This window comes from Pelophylax lessonae (assembly GCF_965119305.1).
Source record: "Pelophylax lessonae genome assembly, chromosome: 7".
NCBI lineage: Eukaryota > Metazoa > Chordata > Amphibia > Anura > Ranidae > Pelophylax > Pelophylax lessonae.
In genome coordinates, this window is record NC_138774.1 from 79,980,811 (window position 1) to 79,997,039 (window position 16,229).

At 44.4% G+C, this 16,229-nt stretch overlaps 1 protein-coding gene across 1 annotated transcript in view; it reads right to left on the bottom strand.

Moving 5' to 3' along the window:
- PLEKHG2 (pleckstrin homology and RhoGEF domain containing G2) overlaps window positions 1–16,229 on the bottom strand; it is a 170,652-nt gene that overhangs the window by 4,972 nt on the left and 149,451 nt on the right. Inside the window, exons 17-19 of the mRNA XM_082263484.1 lie at window positions 15,290–15,306; window positions 12,869–13,159; window positions 9,836–11,162 (exon numbers count right to left, since the gene is read on the bottom strand). Coding sequence (XP_082119610.1) covers window positions 9,836–11,162; window positions 12,869–13,159; window positions 15,290–15,306 — 1,635 coding nt within the window. The remainder of the gene's footprint in view (window positions 1–9,835; window positions 11,163–12,868; window positions 13,160–15,289; window positions 15,307–16,229) is intronic.

The window sequence follows — 16,229 nt, forward strand, 5'->3', positions numbered from 1 at the left end:
CTTGTTTCAAGCATCTTTAGATCCTCTGGAAACGGTCCTGTGAGTCCACACCATACCATTCATCATACGGAATCCAACCGCATCCAGTGCTCCTTGGGACGTATCCTCTCCTGTTCCACCTCCAGGGGTGATCCGCACCGAGCTGCAAAGGAAGCCCTCTCAGCACTTCAGCCTCCACCAAGGTAACTGACAGCATAAACCAGCCATGTCAGAGGCCGACAGAGGTGCTTCCCAGCTCGAGGCCCTATGCCAGCAGGTTTCAGCCCTGACCCAAGCTGTGCAAAGGCTACAAGATGGGTACTTCCAGCTAGAGGGTCGAGTACTCAACATGGCCGGCCCTTCTCCTCCACCTGATCCGAATAAGCCATCCACTAGCTTGCTGCAGGCTCCGGCCCAACCGGACCAAGCTAGCTCCGGCCATTCGGCTTCAGCTCCGCCCCCGGAACCACGGGTGCCCACACCGGAATGCTTCCGTGGGGAGCGTAGGAAATTCAGGGCCTTCAAGAATGCTTGTTTATTATACCTAGCCCTTCAACCTAGGACCTTTTCCTTTGAGTCCGTCAAGGTGGGATTCATAATTTCCCTACTGGCCGAAGAACCTCAGACTTGGGCACACAATCTCTTGGAACAGAAGAGTCCAATCCTGAATTCCACAAATTCTTTCTTTGAGGCTATGGCCCAATTATACGAGGATCCCCAGCGTACGATCGCGGCAGAATCGGCCCTGCATGCCCTCCAGCAAAACAAACGCCCAGCCGAGGACTATACGGTAGACTTCCGTAGATGGGCAGCCGACACGGACTGGAACGAGGCAGCATTGAAATACCAGTACCGTCATGGCCTCTCGGAAGCTTTAAAAGATGAGCTGGCTCGGGCAGAAACACCTGCATCCTTAGAGGATCTAATCGCTCTTGCCATCCAAATGGATAGGCTTCTGCGGGAGCGACGCTCAGAACGCCTTCAAGGGTCTCGAGCCACGTGGGTCATGCCAAAGGTCCCATTTATGGCCTCTCCTCTACCAGGACCAGCTGTCAATGCCCCGGCAGACGGGGAACCTATGCAAATTGGGCTCATTCGTTCCTCCCTGACCCCCGAAGAGAGACAACGCCGTCGCCAGGCGAACCTCTGTCTATATTGCGGAGCTTCCGGCCACTTCCTCCGCAATTGCCCTGTGAGGCCTAGTAAGTGCTGTTCACGGTCTGTCCTGAACTGTCAGGTCTCTGAGCCATCCCCTGCTCACCTTATCCTTCCTGTCTCCCTACAGGTAGCAGAAGAGAGGATCCAGCTCACGGCAATTATTGATTCCGGAGCTTGCAGTTGCTTCCTGGATTGTACACTAGCTGCGAAGCTAGGGGTACCCCTGCAAGCCAAGGAGCAACAGCTTCAAGTTTTCCTGGCCAACGGATCCCTGCCTATTTCCGGACCCGTGACCAGGGAGACCTACCCGGTCCTTACTACCACGGAGTCGGTCATCAAGAGCTCCTCCGCTTCGATGTCCTGTCCTCTCCCTTATTCCCGGTCATCCTAGGCCTACCATGGCTCCAAGCCCACAATCCACAGATTGATTGGAAAAAGAAGAGGATTTCCTTCTCATCCAAATACTGCCTGGATCATTGCTTCCCTTCCGAATCCCAAGCTCCTGCCACTTGCCTAGCCGTCCAGCCGGCCTCAGATTCCTCCGAAGACATTCCTGCAGCTTACCGGGACTTTAAGGATGTTTTCAACAAAAAGAAAGCTGATGTTCTACCCCCTCACAGGCCCCTTGACTGCCCCATTGAGCTTCTCCCAGGGGCAGAGATCCCTTTTGGAAGGATCTTCCCCCTATCTGAAAAGGAATTAGAAACTCTCCGGTCCTATGTCGATGAGAATCTGAAAAAGGGGTTCATCAGGCCCTCATCCTCCCCAGCTGGCGCTGGAATATTTTTTGTAGAAAAGAAGGACGGTACGTTAAGACCTTGTGTTGATTATCGGGAACTCAACAAAGTTACCATTAAAAACCGCTACCCTCTCCCGCTAATTCCAGAATTGTTCCAGCACTTCCGGAATGCTCGAGTCTTTACTAAACTAGACCTCCGAGAGGCATACAACCTTATCCGCATCCGAGAGGGGGATGAGTGGAAAACTGCATTTAGAACCCGTTTTGGCCACTATGAATATATGGTCATGCCATTCGGGCTGTGCAATGCCCCGGCCACTTTCCAACATCTGGTAAATGACATTTTCCGTGAATTTCTGGATAACTTCTTAATTGTTTACCTAGATGACATCCTGATCTTCTCCCCCTCTCTAGAACTTCATCGGATTCATGTTAAAAAAGTTCTAACCACCCTGAGGAAACATGGACTCTACGTGAAACTGGAGAAGTGTGAATTTGAGAGAGGATCTATTCAGTTTCTGGGGCTTATCATTTCAACAGAGGGCGTGAAGGCGTGAAATTGCCTTCACCTCAGAAGGTGAAGGCAATTTTGGAGTGGCCAGCCCCCACGGATAAGAAAGGAGTTCATCAATTTGTGGGCTTCGCTAACTTCTACAGAAGATTCGTAAAAGGCTTCTCAACAATTGTCACACCCATCACCCAGCTAACACGCCAGCAGATCCGTTTCCGCTGGTCGCCAGAGGCCCAGTTAGCCTTTAATAAATTAAAGAGCCTGTTTGTGACCGCTCCGATTCTTCAACATCCAGATCCAGCTTTACCCTACATTCTCGAGGTAGATGCCTCAGAAGTAGCCACGGGGGCTATTCTGTCCCAGCGACAAGGCCCAAAGGCTTTACTACACCCAGTAGCATTTTTCTCTCGGAAGATGTCACCTCCTGAGAGGAATTATGATGTGGGGGATCGAGAACTTCTAGCCATTAAATCTGCCCTGGAGGAATGGAGGTACCTGTTGGAAGGGGCAGTGCACCCTATTATGATATTCACGGACCTCAAGAATCTTGAATATCTGAGGGCCGCCAAACGGTTGAGACCTCGGCAAGCCAGGTGGGCCTTATTTTTCTCACGCTTCAATTTCCACATTACCTACAGGCCAGGGTCTAAGAATGGAAAAGCGGATGCCCTGTCCCGGATGTTTCCAGACACTCCCGATACAACAGAGCCCAATACCATCCTGTCGGCTCAAAACTTTTTTCTGATCCACACGTACCTACGGTCCTCAATTCAGCAAGCCTCTACCCATTATACAGGACAAGAAGCCAAATCTCTACATAAGCGGGAAGGGTTCCTCTGGTTTCAGGAGAAAATTTTTGTTCCCACACAAGTGAGATTGATGGTCCTCAAGACCTTCCATGACCACAAACTTGCAGGGCATTTTGGGGTAAGGAAGACCTTCGAACTCATTCAGCGCCACTTTTGGTGGCCTAAATTACACCAGGACTGCAAAACATATGTAGATTCCTGCATCACCTGTCAACGCAACAAGGGGGCAAAAGTAAAGTCATGGGGACTGTTAAGACCCTTGCCAATTCCGGAACTACCCTGGAAGGGTCTATCTATGGACTTTATAGTCGAGCTTCCACCCTCAGAAGGGTTTACTACCATCTTAGTGGTCGTAGACCGACGCTCTAAAATGGCTCACTTCCTACCAATGATGGGTACCCCTTCTGCCTTGGAGACAGCCAATACATTTATCAAAGAGGTGGTCAGGCTTCATGGACTTCCGAACAATATAGTCTCGGATCGAGGCGTTCAATTTACCTCTAGGTTCTGGAAGGAGCTCTGTAAATCTTTGGCGGTTGAGGTGTCCCTGTCATCTGCTTATCATCCACAAAGCAACGGGCAGACTGAAAGAACAAATCAAACCCTGGAACAGTACCTCCGATGCTTCTGCACCAGTGCTCAGGACAACTGGACCTCCCTGCTTCCATGCGCGGAGTTCGCCTATAATAATTCTGTGCACTCCGCAACCAACCAAACCCCATTTTGGGCTAATTATGGCTTCCATCCTTCCTTTTTGCCCAATCTGGATCAGGAAATTACGGTTCCCGCAGTCCATGATCGGCTAGCAGCCATTGCAGCTAATCTCCAGTTGTTACGGGACAATATTCTGAAGGCACAACAGGCCTATAAAAAGTTCTGTGATCTCAAACGGAAGAAGAACCCAGCATACAAGGTGGGAGACAAGGTTTGGCTTTCATCAGTTAATCTAAGATTGTCTTGCCCGTCCAAGAAGTTGGGGCCCAGATTCATCGGTCCTTTTGAGGTCAAAAGAATAGTGAATCCTGTAGCCTTTGAGTTAATCCTGCCTGGCTCTCTTAAGATCCATCCGGTGTTTCATGCTTCGCTGCTTAAACTGGCGATACCAAGCCCCTACCCTGGAAGAGAAGAGTTACCACCTCCTCCAGTTTCGGTAGAAGGGGAGCCTGAATTTGAGGTCGAGACCATCCTAGATTGTCGACAGAAAGGCAATCGCACTCAATATTTAATCAAATGGAAAGGATACCTGCCGGAAGACAATTCTTGGGAACCATTAGGCAACATACATGCTCCTAAACTCCTGAAGAGAAGGAGGACTCCAGTGGCAACCTGTAAAGCTCTGGTGAACTCCATGCCCAAGAGGGTTAAGGCAGTGCTGGAAAATAATGGTGGCCACACAAAATATTGACACTTTGGGCCCAATTTGGACATGTTCAATTAGGGGTGTACTCACTTTTGTTGCCAGCAGTTTAGACATTAACTTTACACTATTATACAAGCTGTACATTCACTGCTTTACATTGTAGCAAAGTGTAATTTATTCAGTAAAAAAATCAAAGGAATGGAGCCAATAAACTGGAGGTCAAATACTGCACCAACATCCCCATAATATATTTTGAGAAAAAAAGGAAAGAAGGGGTGTCGTGGGACTTTAATGGTGCATGTTTTCCATTTAGATACCAAAACTAAACAGGACACATAATTTTAAAAGGAAAAAAGGTTTTCCAATTTTATTAAATAACTATATTAAAAGAACACATGGTATAACAGACATAGACAGAATTTGATAAATCAATCAAATTCTGTCTATGTCTGTTATACCATGTGTTCTTTTAATATAGTTATTTAATAAAATTGGAAAACCTTTTTTCCTTTTAAAATAATGTAACATGCACTGTTACGACAACCTTAGTCCCACGACACCCCTTCCTTCCTTTTTTTCCTCTTAATTTCTTCAGTGTTGTCACACGAAAAGATATAATAAAATATTTACAAAAATGTTAGGAGTGTACTCAGTTTTGTGATGCACTGTGTGTGTGTATGTATATATATATATATATATATATATATATATATATACACACACACACAAATACATACACACACACACACATATATGTATGTATAGATACACATATATATATAGAGAGAGAGAGAGAGAGAGAGAGAGAGAGGGAAAAGGGAGATCCTGCCCCTGAAATCCTGGCTGTTCCTCCAGTCTTCCCCATGTATTTAGTCAGGCTTTATACCAAGCAGAGCTGTAAGCTGGCCTATGTTGCTACCTCACTGACACCCTTCTCGATCCCCTACAGTCCGCCTTCCGTCCACAACATTCAACAGAAACTGCCCTACTAAAACTCACCAACGACCTACTAACTGTTAAAACCAATGGCTAGTACACCATACTCATACTCTTAGAGCCTTCGGCACAGTTGACCACCCACTCCTCCTCAATAAACTCCACTCCCTTGGCCTCTGCGACTCTGCTCTTTCCTGGTTCTCCTCCTACCTATCTCAGCACACTTTCAGCATCACATACAACAACATCTCCTCCGCTCCTCTTCCTCTTTCTGTTGGGGTACCCCAATGCTCTGTCCTTGGGCCCCTCCTATTCTCTCTCTAAACCTCTTCCCTAGGCCAGTTGATAACCTCCCACGGCTTTCGTTACCACCATCATGCTGACGACACCTAGATCTATCTCTCAACTGCTCAACTCACCGCCTCTATCTCCTCACGCATCACAAACTTACTAAGTGACATATCAGTATGGATGTCAAACCACTTCCTCAAACTCAGCCTTTCTAATGCTGAGCTTGTAATAACGGCACAACCATTGGTCCTTCCACACATGCCAGGGTGCTGGGTGTAATCCTAGTCTCTGACCTCCACTTCAGCCCCCACATCCAATCACTGGCTAAATATTGCTGCCTTAACCTCTGTAACATCTCCAGAATTCACTGCTTCCTAACTAACGACACCACAAAACAACGTATTCACTCCTTGGTTATTTCCTGCCTTGACTACTGCAACTCCCTCCTCACTGGCCTACCTTTACACAGGCTATCCCCCTTCACTCTATCATGAATGCTGCTGCCAGATTAATACACCTTACTCCGTGACTGCTTCGCCTCTTTGTCAATCTCTTAACTGGCTTCCCCTACCCCATCGTATAAAATTCAGAATACTAACCACAAAATACAAGGCCATACACAACATCACCCCCAGCTACATCACCAACCTAATCTATAGATATCGCCCAAATCATCCTTTCTGTTCTTCCAGGCCCTTCTGCTCTCTAGCTCCTTTGTTACCTCCTCCCACGCTCGCCTCCAGGACTTCTACAGAGCCTCTCTTATCCTCTGGAACTCCCTGCTCCAGTATGTTCGGTCAGCCCCTACCCTGTCCACCTTTAGGCAATCCTTGAAAACACACTTATTCAGGGAAGCCTACCCCACCTCCACCTAAGATCTATACTTGAATCCCCTCCATCAGATCATCCCCCGCAGCCAATACCTTTCTTACCACCCCCCCTCCCTTTAGATTGTAAGCTTCATGAGCAGGGCCCTCCTATTCCTTTTGTATTTAACTGTATTGTAAATTGTACTGTCCCCCTTTTTATTGTAAAGCGCTGCGTAAACTGTTGGCGCTATATAAATCCTGTATGATACTATTAATAATAATGTTGCTTTTCCAGTATATTCCTAATAAGAATCATTTAGGGATTGCAGAAACACCACAGCTAAGCCCAATATGCAATAGCATTGGAAAGTGGACTGGGTGAAGCATTCCATTCATTATCCCATTGATATTTAATGTCAAACTTCTCCTAGTGTTTTAAGAGCTGCAACTTGAGTGCTAGAATGTTGCAACACGGTTATACAGTGGGTACGGAAAGTATTCAGACCCCCTTAAATTTTTCCCTCTTTGTTATATTGCAGCCATTTGCTAAAATCATTTAAGTTCATTCTTCTTCCTCATGAATGTACACATAGCACCCCATACTGACAGAAAAACACAGAATTGTTGACATTGTTACAGATTTATTAAAAAAGAAAAACTGAAATATCACATGGTCCTAAGTATTCAGACCCTTTGCTGTGACACTCATATATTTAACTCAGGTGCTTTCCATTTCTTCTGATCATCCTTGAGATGGTTCTACACCTTCATTTGAGTCCAGCTGTGTTTGATTATACTGATTGGACTTGATTAGGAAAGCCACACACCTGTCTATATAAGACCTTCCAGATCACAATGCATGTCAGAGCAAATGAGAATCATGAGGTCAAAGGAACTGCCTGAAGAGCTCAGAGACAGAATTGTGGCAAGGCACAAATCTGGCCAAGGTTACAAAAAGATTTCTGCTGCACTTAAGGTTCCTAAGAGCACAGTGGCCTCCATAATCCTCAAATGGAAGACGTTTGGGACGACCAGAACCCTTCCTAGAGCTGGCCGTCCGGCCAAACTGAGCTATCGGGGGAGAAGAGCCTTGGTGAGAGAGGTAAAGAAGAACCCAAAGATCACTGTGGCTGAGCTCCAGAGATGCAGTCAGGAGATGGGAGAAAGTTTTAGAAAGTCAACCATCACTGCAGCCCTCCACCAGTCGGGGCTTTATGGCAGAGTGGCCCAACGGAAGCCTCTCCTCAGTGTAAGACACATGAAAGCCCGCATGGAGTTTGCTAAAAAACACCCGAAGGACTCCAAGATGGTGAGAAATAAGATTCTCTGGTCTGATGAGACCAAAATAGAACTTTTTGGCCTTAATTCTAAGCGGTATGTGTGGAGAAAACCAGGCACTGCTCATCACCTGTCCAATACAGTGAAGCATGGTGGTGGCAGCATCATGCTGTGGGGGTGTTTTTCAGCTGCAGGGACAGGACGACTGGTTGCAATCGAGGGAAAGATGAATGCGGCCAAGTACAGGGATATCCTGGACAAAAACCTTCTCCAGAGTGCTCTGGACCTCAGACTGGGCCGAAGGTTTATCTTCCAACAAGACAATGACCCTAAGCACACAGCTAAAATAACGAAGGAGTGGCTTCACAACAACTCCGTGACTGTTCTTGAATGGCCCAGCCAGAGCCCTGACTTAAACACAATTGAGCATCTCTGGAAAGACCTAAAAATGGCTGTCCACCAACGTTTACCATCCAACCTGACAGAACTGGAGAGGATCTGCAAGGAGGAATGGCAGAGGATCCCCAAATCCAGGTGTGAAAGACTTGTTGCATCTTTCCCAAAAAGACTCCTGGCTGTATTAGATCAAAAGGGGGCTTCTACTAAAAACTGAGCAAAGGGTCTGAATACTTAGGACCATGTGATATTTCAGTTTTTCTTTTTTAATAAATCTGCAACAATGTCAACAATTCTGTGTCTTTTGTCAGTATGGGGTGCTATGTGTACATTCATGAGGAAGAAGAATGAACCTAAATGATTTTAGCAAATGGCTGCAATATAACAAAGAGTGAAAAATTTAAGGGGGTCTGAATACTTTCCGTACCCACTGTATATATATATATATATATATATATATATATATATATAGGTGCTGGTACTTGCAGTTCATAAGGTTAGTATTAGCATAATAGTTTCAGTGCAAGTTCATTTTTCACGGTTATATGATATAAGGGAAGTTAGTCTAAGTGTCAAGATTTTGACTTCAGCACTAGAATATCACAACACTGTTATATGCGGGTGCTGATACTTTCAGTTCAGCTAAAGTTAGTATTGGCATTATAGTTCAGGTGATTCAGGTCCATTTTTCACAGTTACATATTAAGAGTAAAGTTAGTCTAAGGGTCAAGGTTTGGGGTATAAGTTAGGCTTAGGTAAGAAATGTGAATAAAGGTAGGTGTTAGGGTTAGGTTAACTGTATGGGGATCATTTTCAGGGTTGAGTGCATCAAGTGGCAGCTGGGTGGGGGCTGTACAAAAGTCAAGGAAAAGCATACGCTTGTAACATACAAACATTTTTTAAAAAAAGATGTATACTAAGGAGGGTTTTTGGGTAGTGGTAACATTTTAAGGTAAAAATGGCCATCTTGTGAAGTCTTCACTTGCCAGGGCATTTCGTTTTTAACATTTTGAAATGGGTGAAAGATTTGCTTAAAATGTTAGGAAGATAATTTTAGAGGTTGATATAAGAAGGCTAGGGGCGATGACAGCTGTAGGGGTAGGTTGATGATAAATTAAGTGACATGGATGCTTTCACTAAAATTTAGTAATTTACATATGTTTTTTGCAACAAAAAATAAAAACATGCCCAAATATCCTCCACCAAACATACCTAGACTTTTTTATGTTTTTGAAGGTTTGATGAATGCAGGATACCAAGGTGGTGACCCGCGAAAGGGCTCAACCGGGTGTTGGTATGTATGTAGTCGAGCTGAACAGAAATTCAGGAACCATTGGCACACATTTAAATATATTTTTTCTGTTTTTCTGAGGTTTTTATTAACATTGTTTCAGTCTAAATCTTAGTAAGGTCCTGGTGTATGGAGCTGTTTCATTCACTCTATCCTTTATATATTACCTTGGAATTGTGTAAAATCTTCACAAAGATAAAACTATGGTTTTCATTACCTATACATAAGGTTTTCTTTTCTCTATAGAAAACGTAAAAAGAGCCTTATGCTGTTCTCACCTGTTTTGTGTCTTTCGCCCATTTGCTCTTCTACAACCTGAGGAAGGGTCTTCATGGTTGCCTTGTTCTGGGTTGGTGTCCTTTTGTTTTCTCCATTCTTCTTCTGTGTCTTCATCCTGCCAATTTTTTCACCGTACATTTTAGCAAGCAGCTGCACCTTATTAATTATTTTCTCTGAGTTCTCAATTAGACATGAGTCATCTGTCTCATATAAGCTCATACCAGGAGGGCAGCAAGTGGCTTTACTGGTGTCACTTGTGAAGCTGGCAAGTTCTGTTTTGAGATGACTCTCCGGATTGCCTATATTTTCTTCAACATTTTTTTTCTGCTGCTCTTTCCCTGTTTCCTTCTTTAAAGAAACCTCCTTTGGCAGTTGACCTGCATGTTCTAGATCAGACTCCTCGACGATAACCAGTTCTCCGCCTTTTTCTATCAGCTGTTTCCTCTGAGACTTAGTTCTTTTTAAAACCCGTCCAGTATCTGGCATATTTGGTTTTTCCTTTTCTTTCCAAGCTTTACGTATTTCAGCACAGGACTTGTACTCTAATTCTTGCTCTGTGGAAACCTTGTTTTTTTCTTGATCACCTGTGGTTTCTTTAGCTGTTGGACATGGGGGCTTTCTATGACAACTTAATTGTCTACCCTCTGGGATCAGGCCATTGGGCCTGAGGATGACCTTTTCCCGATCCTTCTTTATCTCTTGCTGCATTATATAATTAAATCTTAAGATTGAGTCTTTTACTACACCAGTGGGAATGTAGGAAATGCTTTCCTCTTTGCTGAGGTATGAGGCTCCAGCATCTGCTGTTTCATAGTAATTTTTTATCCTTTCAATCAGCAACCGGTCATCTGGGGTCAGAGTTGAGTCTCTCTTAGCTTTTGTACTTCTGTCTTTTTTTTCTGGAGCTTGCTCATGGTTTTCTGTATCATTCTTGACAGTCACCTCCCGACCTTCAACCGTTTCCTCGAATACAGGAGATACATCTGTACTTTCTCCAGGGCACTCAGAATCCTGTTCTTTTTTACAGGCATCCTTTTTACTGGCATTGTGGCCAGTCTCTGCTTTCTTTTGCTCTTCCGATATGTCTCCATTTGATTCCCTGTTTCCTTTCTCCTGCATGTCTTCGTCTGAAGAACCAATGCATAAAGGAACTTCAGGGACCTCTGAACTTGGTTCTTGATTCTGGAGCTCATCCACTGAGTCAGAGATTGGCAATTCACCATTGGAAAAAACATCCTGAGTATCATCAAGCGAAGTAGAACCAGTCCTCCCAGTCTCACCAAGGCTCTCTACAGACTCCAGCTGACTGATTTCACAGACTGTAGACTCCTAGCAGAAAGAAAACAAAAATATTGTCAAGATTTACAAAGCCTCTTTATTATAGAAGGTACCCCAATATTTTATAAACTATAACGGCATACACCTGGGCACCAAAAGGGGCATCTAGTACAGGACCTGATTACCTGCAGAAGGCTGCCCTTACAAAGTGTACCAAGCCGAACAACTGCTCAGCAAAGAATTTACTTGTTTAACGCCAGCCAAATGTTATTTTTTTTAGTTTGCGATTAAATGAGGATAGACTAGGTTATGCGTCATTTTTTTAATTGCTGTCTGTGTCCCAATATGGGAGATCTTCCCACTTCTTATTTGATGAGTGTCAGACAGGGGAGGAAGTAAGGGGAGATCCCCCAATGGGGACATAAACAGCAAAAACAATTTCTAGTAGAGTAGAAAAGGATTTTATTTCTGTTACCTCTGTGTCTGCATCAGGAAATTTTCCCTCACTTCCTCTCCATGTAAAAGATGTCAGAACAGGTTGAATAATCTCCTTTCTACAGATGGCATTTCAAATCCGAAAGAAAACATCAGTGTTGACAAAAAGGACATTTACAACTTTTGTTTTTTTTTTTTTCAGCTGGAATTGTGCTTTAATGTATCAAAAGCAATGATGCCTACAGTGTGATGCATTTGCTTTAAATCAGCCATGTCCAACCTGCGGCCCAGGACCGCAGGCAATGCGGCCCACTGCCCCCTGAAATTTTTTTTTTGCTGGGGAGGAAGGAAGTCGGGTCGGGGGCATGGCCACAGCAGCTTCCAAATAACAGTAGGCAGAGGCTGCCTCAGAGGGGAGGGGAGCATGTGCAGTGTTTCTGACTCCTACCACCATGACTACTTCAAATCACTGAAGTGGTCATGGTGGTTAGAGTGTTCCTTTATTATCTCTCTGAAGAAGTAAACCTCTGTATACTGATTCCATTTCATTTGATCATCCTTTAGTTGTGTTAAATTAGTGTGGGAAGGGCGCGACAGCATTTTATTACTTTATATGCGGCCCGAGAAAATTTCTCTACACTCAATGTGGCCCAGAGAAGCCAAAAGGTTGGACACCCATGCTTTAAATGATCTCACACAAGAGAGCACTGAATGAGAATCTTGTGCAGGGAATTGTATAAGAAGGGTGACATATATGCTTTTCCATATTACCCATCACTAAATCTCCAGAGGTTGAGAGTTGTGTAAATACAATTAGATGGTTTATACATAAAGCAAAAATGTGTTGCCCATAGCAAGAAATCAGACTCTCTTCATATTCTAAGCCTGTTGTAGGAAAATACAGTTCATACTCATATCGCACACCTTCCTGGTTTGTAGGCACTTGTGTACTGGATGCTGAAGCGATCACCAGCTGGCCACTGGATCAGTTACTAGTAGATACATATTCACCAGCACACCAAGGATCTTGCAAAAGCAGTCCAAAAACTTTATTCCAGAGAAGATCACATCAAAAATAAAAAGTGCAACGTTTCGGAGCCACGCAGGACCCCTTCCTCAGGCATGTGACATGACGAAGGATCCTTGGTGTGCTGGCGAATATGTATCTTGTTGTAGGAAAATGACACGTATAATTTGATTAGTTGCTATGAGAAGCACATTCAGTTTTCCTTTTCTCCAGTTTGTATTTATTCGGCTAATGAGTGACTCATAGATACATGATATAACAATTAACAAAAAATTCAGCTAAAGAAATGTACCTCCTCCCTATCCTCCTTTGTTGCCTTTTCTGAGGCTGTAATTGTAGGCTCGATGCTTGTAGGATCAGCCCGGAGACCTCTCTGGTTGAGTAGCTCCATTATCTCATCCGTGATGGAGAGGCTTCCAGATAGAGCATCGTCTGGCAAGCAAAAGGACGAGTCCTCCATACTTTCCTCACAACCTTCACCTTCACCTGTATCTTCCAGGATACAGGACTCCAGAGTGCATATACTGTCAGCAGACTGCAGAGAGGTGGTGGATTGAAAAAGTTCTCCTTCACTACCTGCATGCTGTAAAAGAAAAGACAACCTTGAAGGAGTTTTATATAAAAGCTAAAACTTTATCCAATCCCTTCTGGAACCTTTGGATAATTAAAGTGGTTGTAAACCTTAGGCATGAAATATGAACAAAGCACATCCCTCTATAGTGTGTATTTGTCTCAATTAAGTGCACTAAGTATAATCTCTGTCTGTTGCTTTGTTCCTCTGCTATCAGCATGAATTAATTTTGACATGTTTTCCTGATACCAAGACAAAAAAGGAGACATGGGAGGAAACTCAGATCATCAGATTACCAGCCTCAGCTCTATTCCTGTGTGCTGTGTGAAGGGGATGAGTCTCTTTCCTCCTATCAGCTATCAGAACTCTCCTCACTGAGCTCTGCAGAGTGTAAGGCTCCATTCACACCTGAGCATATCGTTTTCAGGTGTTTTTTTTGGCTTTTTTTAGGCGGTTTTTTTTTGGCTTTTTTCAGGCATTTTTTTGGCTTTTTTTCAGGCGTTTTTTCTGTCTTTTTTCGGGTGTTTTTGCAGGTGTTTGAAGGCAGGCATTGACATCTAACAAAAACGCTTGTAATCTGCCAAAAAAGAAGCTCATGTACATTTTTGAGCTGCAGGCGTTTTGCTTCAGGAGACAAAATGCTCATATGTGAACAGGGGCCATTGAGATGAATGTGATTTTGCTCATTGGGCGTTTTGAGACTTCAGAGATGACAGTCTAAGAGCTGAAATAAGCTCAGGTGTGAACGGGGCCTTACTTCAGCTCTCCATCCCCTTTTTCTAAGCTCTCAGACAAGCTTTAACCACTTAAGCCCCGGAAGATTTTACCCCCTTCCTGACCAGGGTTTTTTTTGCGATTTTTTTACTACGTGACTTTAACGGACAATTACGCGGTCGGTCGACGCTGTACCTAAACGAATTTTACGTCCTTTTTTTCCCCACAAACAGAGCTTTCTTTTGGTGGTATTTGATCACCTGTGCAATTTTTTGATCATGCGCTATAAACAAAAAAATAGCGTAAATTTTGCAAAAATAACAATATTTTTTACATTTTTTTATATGAAATTTCCCAAAAAAATGTAAAAATCAATTTTTTTTAACATTTTTGGCCAATTTGTTTTATGCTACATATGTTTGGTAAAAAAAAAAATCGCAAAAAGTGTATTTTGATTGGTTTGCGCAAAAGTTATTGCTTTTACTAACTAAGGGAAAGATTTTTGTCATTTTTGGTGGGTTTTTTTTAACGAGTAATGGCGGCGATCTGCGATTTTTTTTTTTTTTTTTGCGGGACTGCGACATTGCGGCGGACAGATCGGACCCTTGACTAACATTTTTGACACTTTTGGGGGTACCAGTGACATTACTACAGTAATCAGTGCTATACATATGCACTGTTACTGCAAAAATGACACTGGCAGGGAAGGGGTTAACTATATTGGAGAGGGAGGGGTTAAGTGTGTCCTAGGGGCGTGCTTCTAGCTGTGATGGGACATGGCTACTAGTGTAAAAACAGAGATCAACGGTCCTACATAGTAGAACCGTCTGATCTCCATTTTTACACAGGGGAGAATGACAGGCGGCTTGTTTACATTAGCCGCCTGCCTTTCTCCCTTCCCGCCGAACGATCGCGAGTGACCGGCGGACATCGGGTCCACCGGTCACACGCACTGACTTGTCTGGGAACGAGCCGGGGCGGGCGCGCGCCTCAGCGGGCATGCGCTCGCCCGCTATTGGCTTACAAGCCAGTGACAGGCAAGTGACGTATATATACGTCACTTTGCCTGGCCGGGGCTGACCGCCGCAGTATATGTACTTGCGGCGGTCGGCAATCGGTTACAGATGTTGAACTTTAAACGGCCGTAGAGAAGAGAAGACTGCAGATAGACAGATACATCTTATGTAGGAGTATTTTTTTCATCTCTGTGTATCACCTGAGGCCAGTCACTTCACTGGGTATGTGTAAGGGTTTACAACCAGTTTAAGTAATCTTTCCATCTCCCAATATGAAAGCATAGTGGAACCTTTGTAACTTGCTCCATAAACGAAAAAAAAAAAAGTTTGGGGTATTGATATACTATAAGCACATTTTTTTAGAATGTGTTGTCTAACACACTACTTTCAATTATAACAAAATAATACTAACCTTCATCTGTGACAAACCTAAAATAAACAGAAAAATAGACTGTTAAAATAGCTAAATGGCTGTTTAATACAGTAGTGCATCCTGTATAGTGCAGTTCTGCCCTTCTGTAGGCTTTCAGGAATAAATGCTGCATGATCAATATACTGTTATAGGACACATTAACATTCAGCATAAAGCTCTTGGTGCCTAGAGTGATGCCTTACATTAAGCGTCCCACACATTAACCTTCCCTGTAACCCTATCGCATACCCTCCCAGTATTCCATACACAAAACCACCTAGTAAATTTACCACTAAGATTCTCAGCAGGGGCTGACTGGCAAATTTTGGCCCAGGGGGCAAGTACAAACCAGAGGCCCATGGTGTAGTGACTTGGCCCACCCCCCTCCCACTCTCCTTCTTCCCGGCCTCCTCCTGACCCCCATTCCATGCTGAAGCTCTGCTCCAGGTACTCTCTACTCACCAGCCGAATCCAGGTTCCTGACCTGGCCAGTGGAGGCTGATTAAGGGGAGCTAGGAAAGCATGGTCGGGGCTGGCCGGGGAAGGAGAGTCTCCAGTGGGGCATGGAACTGGCCTCTGCTCAGACACAGTTTACACCATTCATTCTGGGGGGGGGGGGGGGGGAGAGGCCTGCGCTCTGTCCTTGTCTTCATCCCACACTCAGTAGGTCAGCGGCAGGGACTTTTTACTTCCTTTCGCCAGGAATCCTTTAGGCATGTCTGTGGCAGAAGCAATGCAGCATTTTTATGGGGCATCAGAGCAGCCCGGGGGGAAATTGCCCCCCTGCACCCTGGCCCAGTCCTCCCCTGCTTCTCAGTAACCATTACACTAACCCTCCCAGGAATTTTACCACTAACCTTCCCAGTAATGCTTACACTAATCCTCACAATAATTCCACTATTCCTCCTGAGTACACATACTTCCAAGTAACTGTACCACT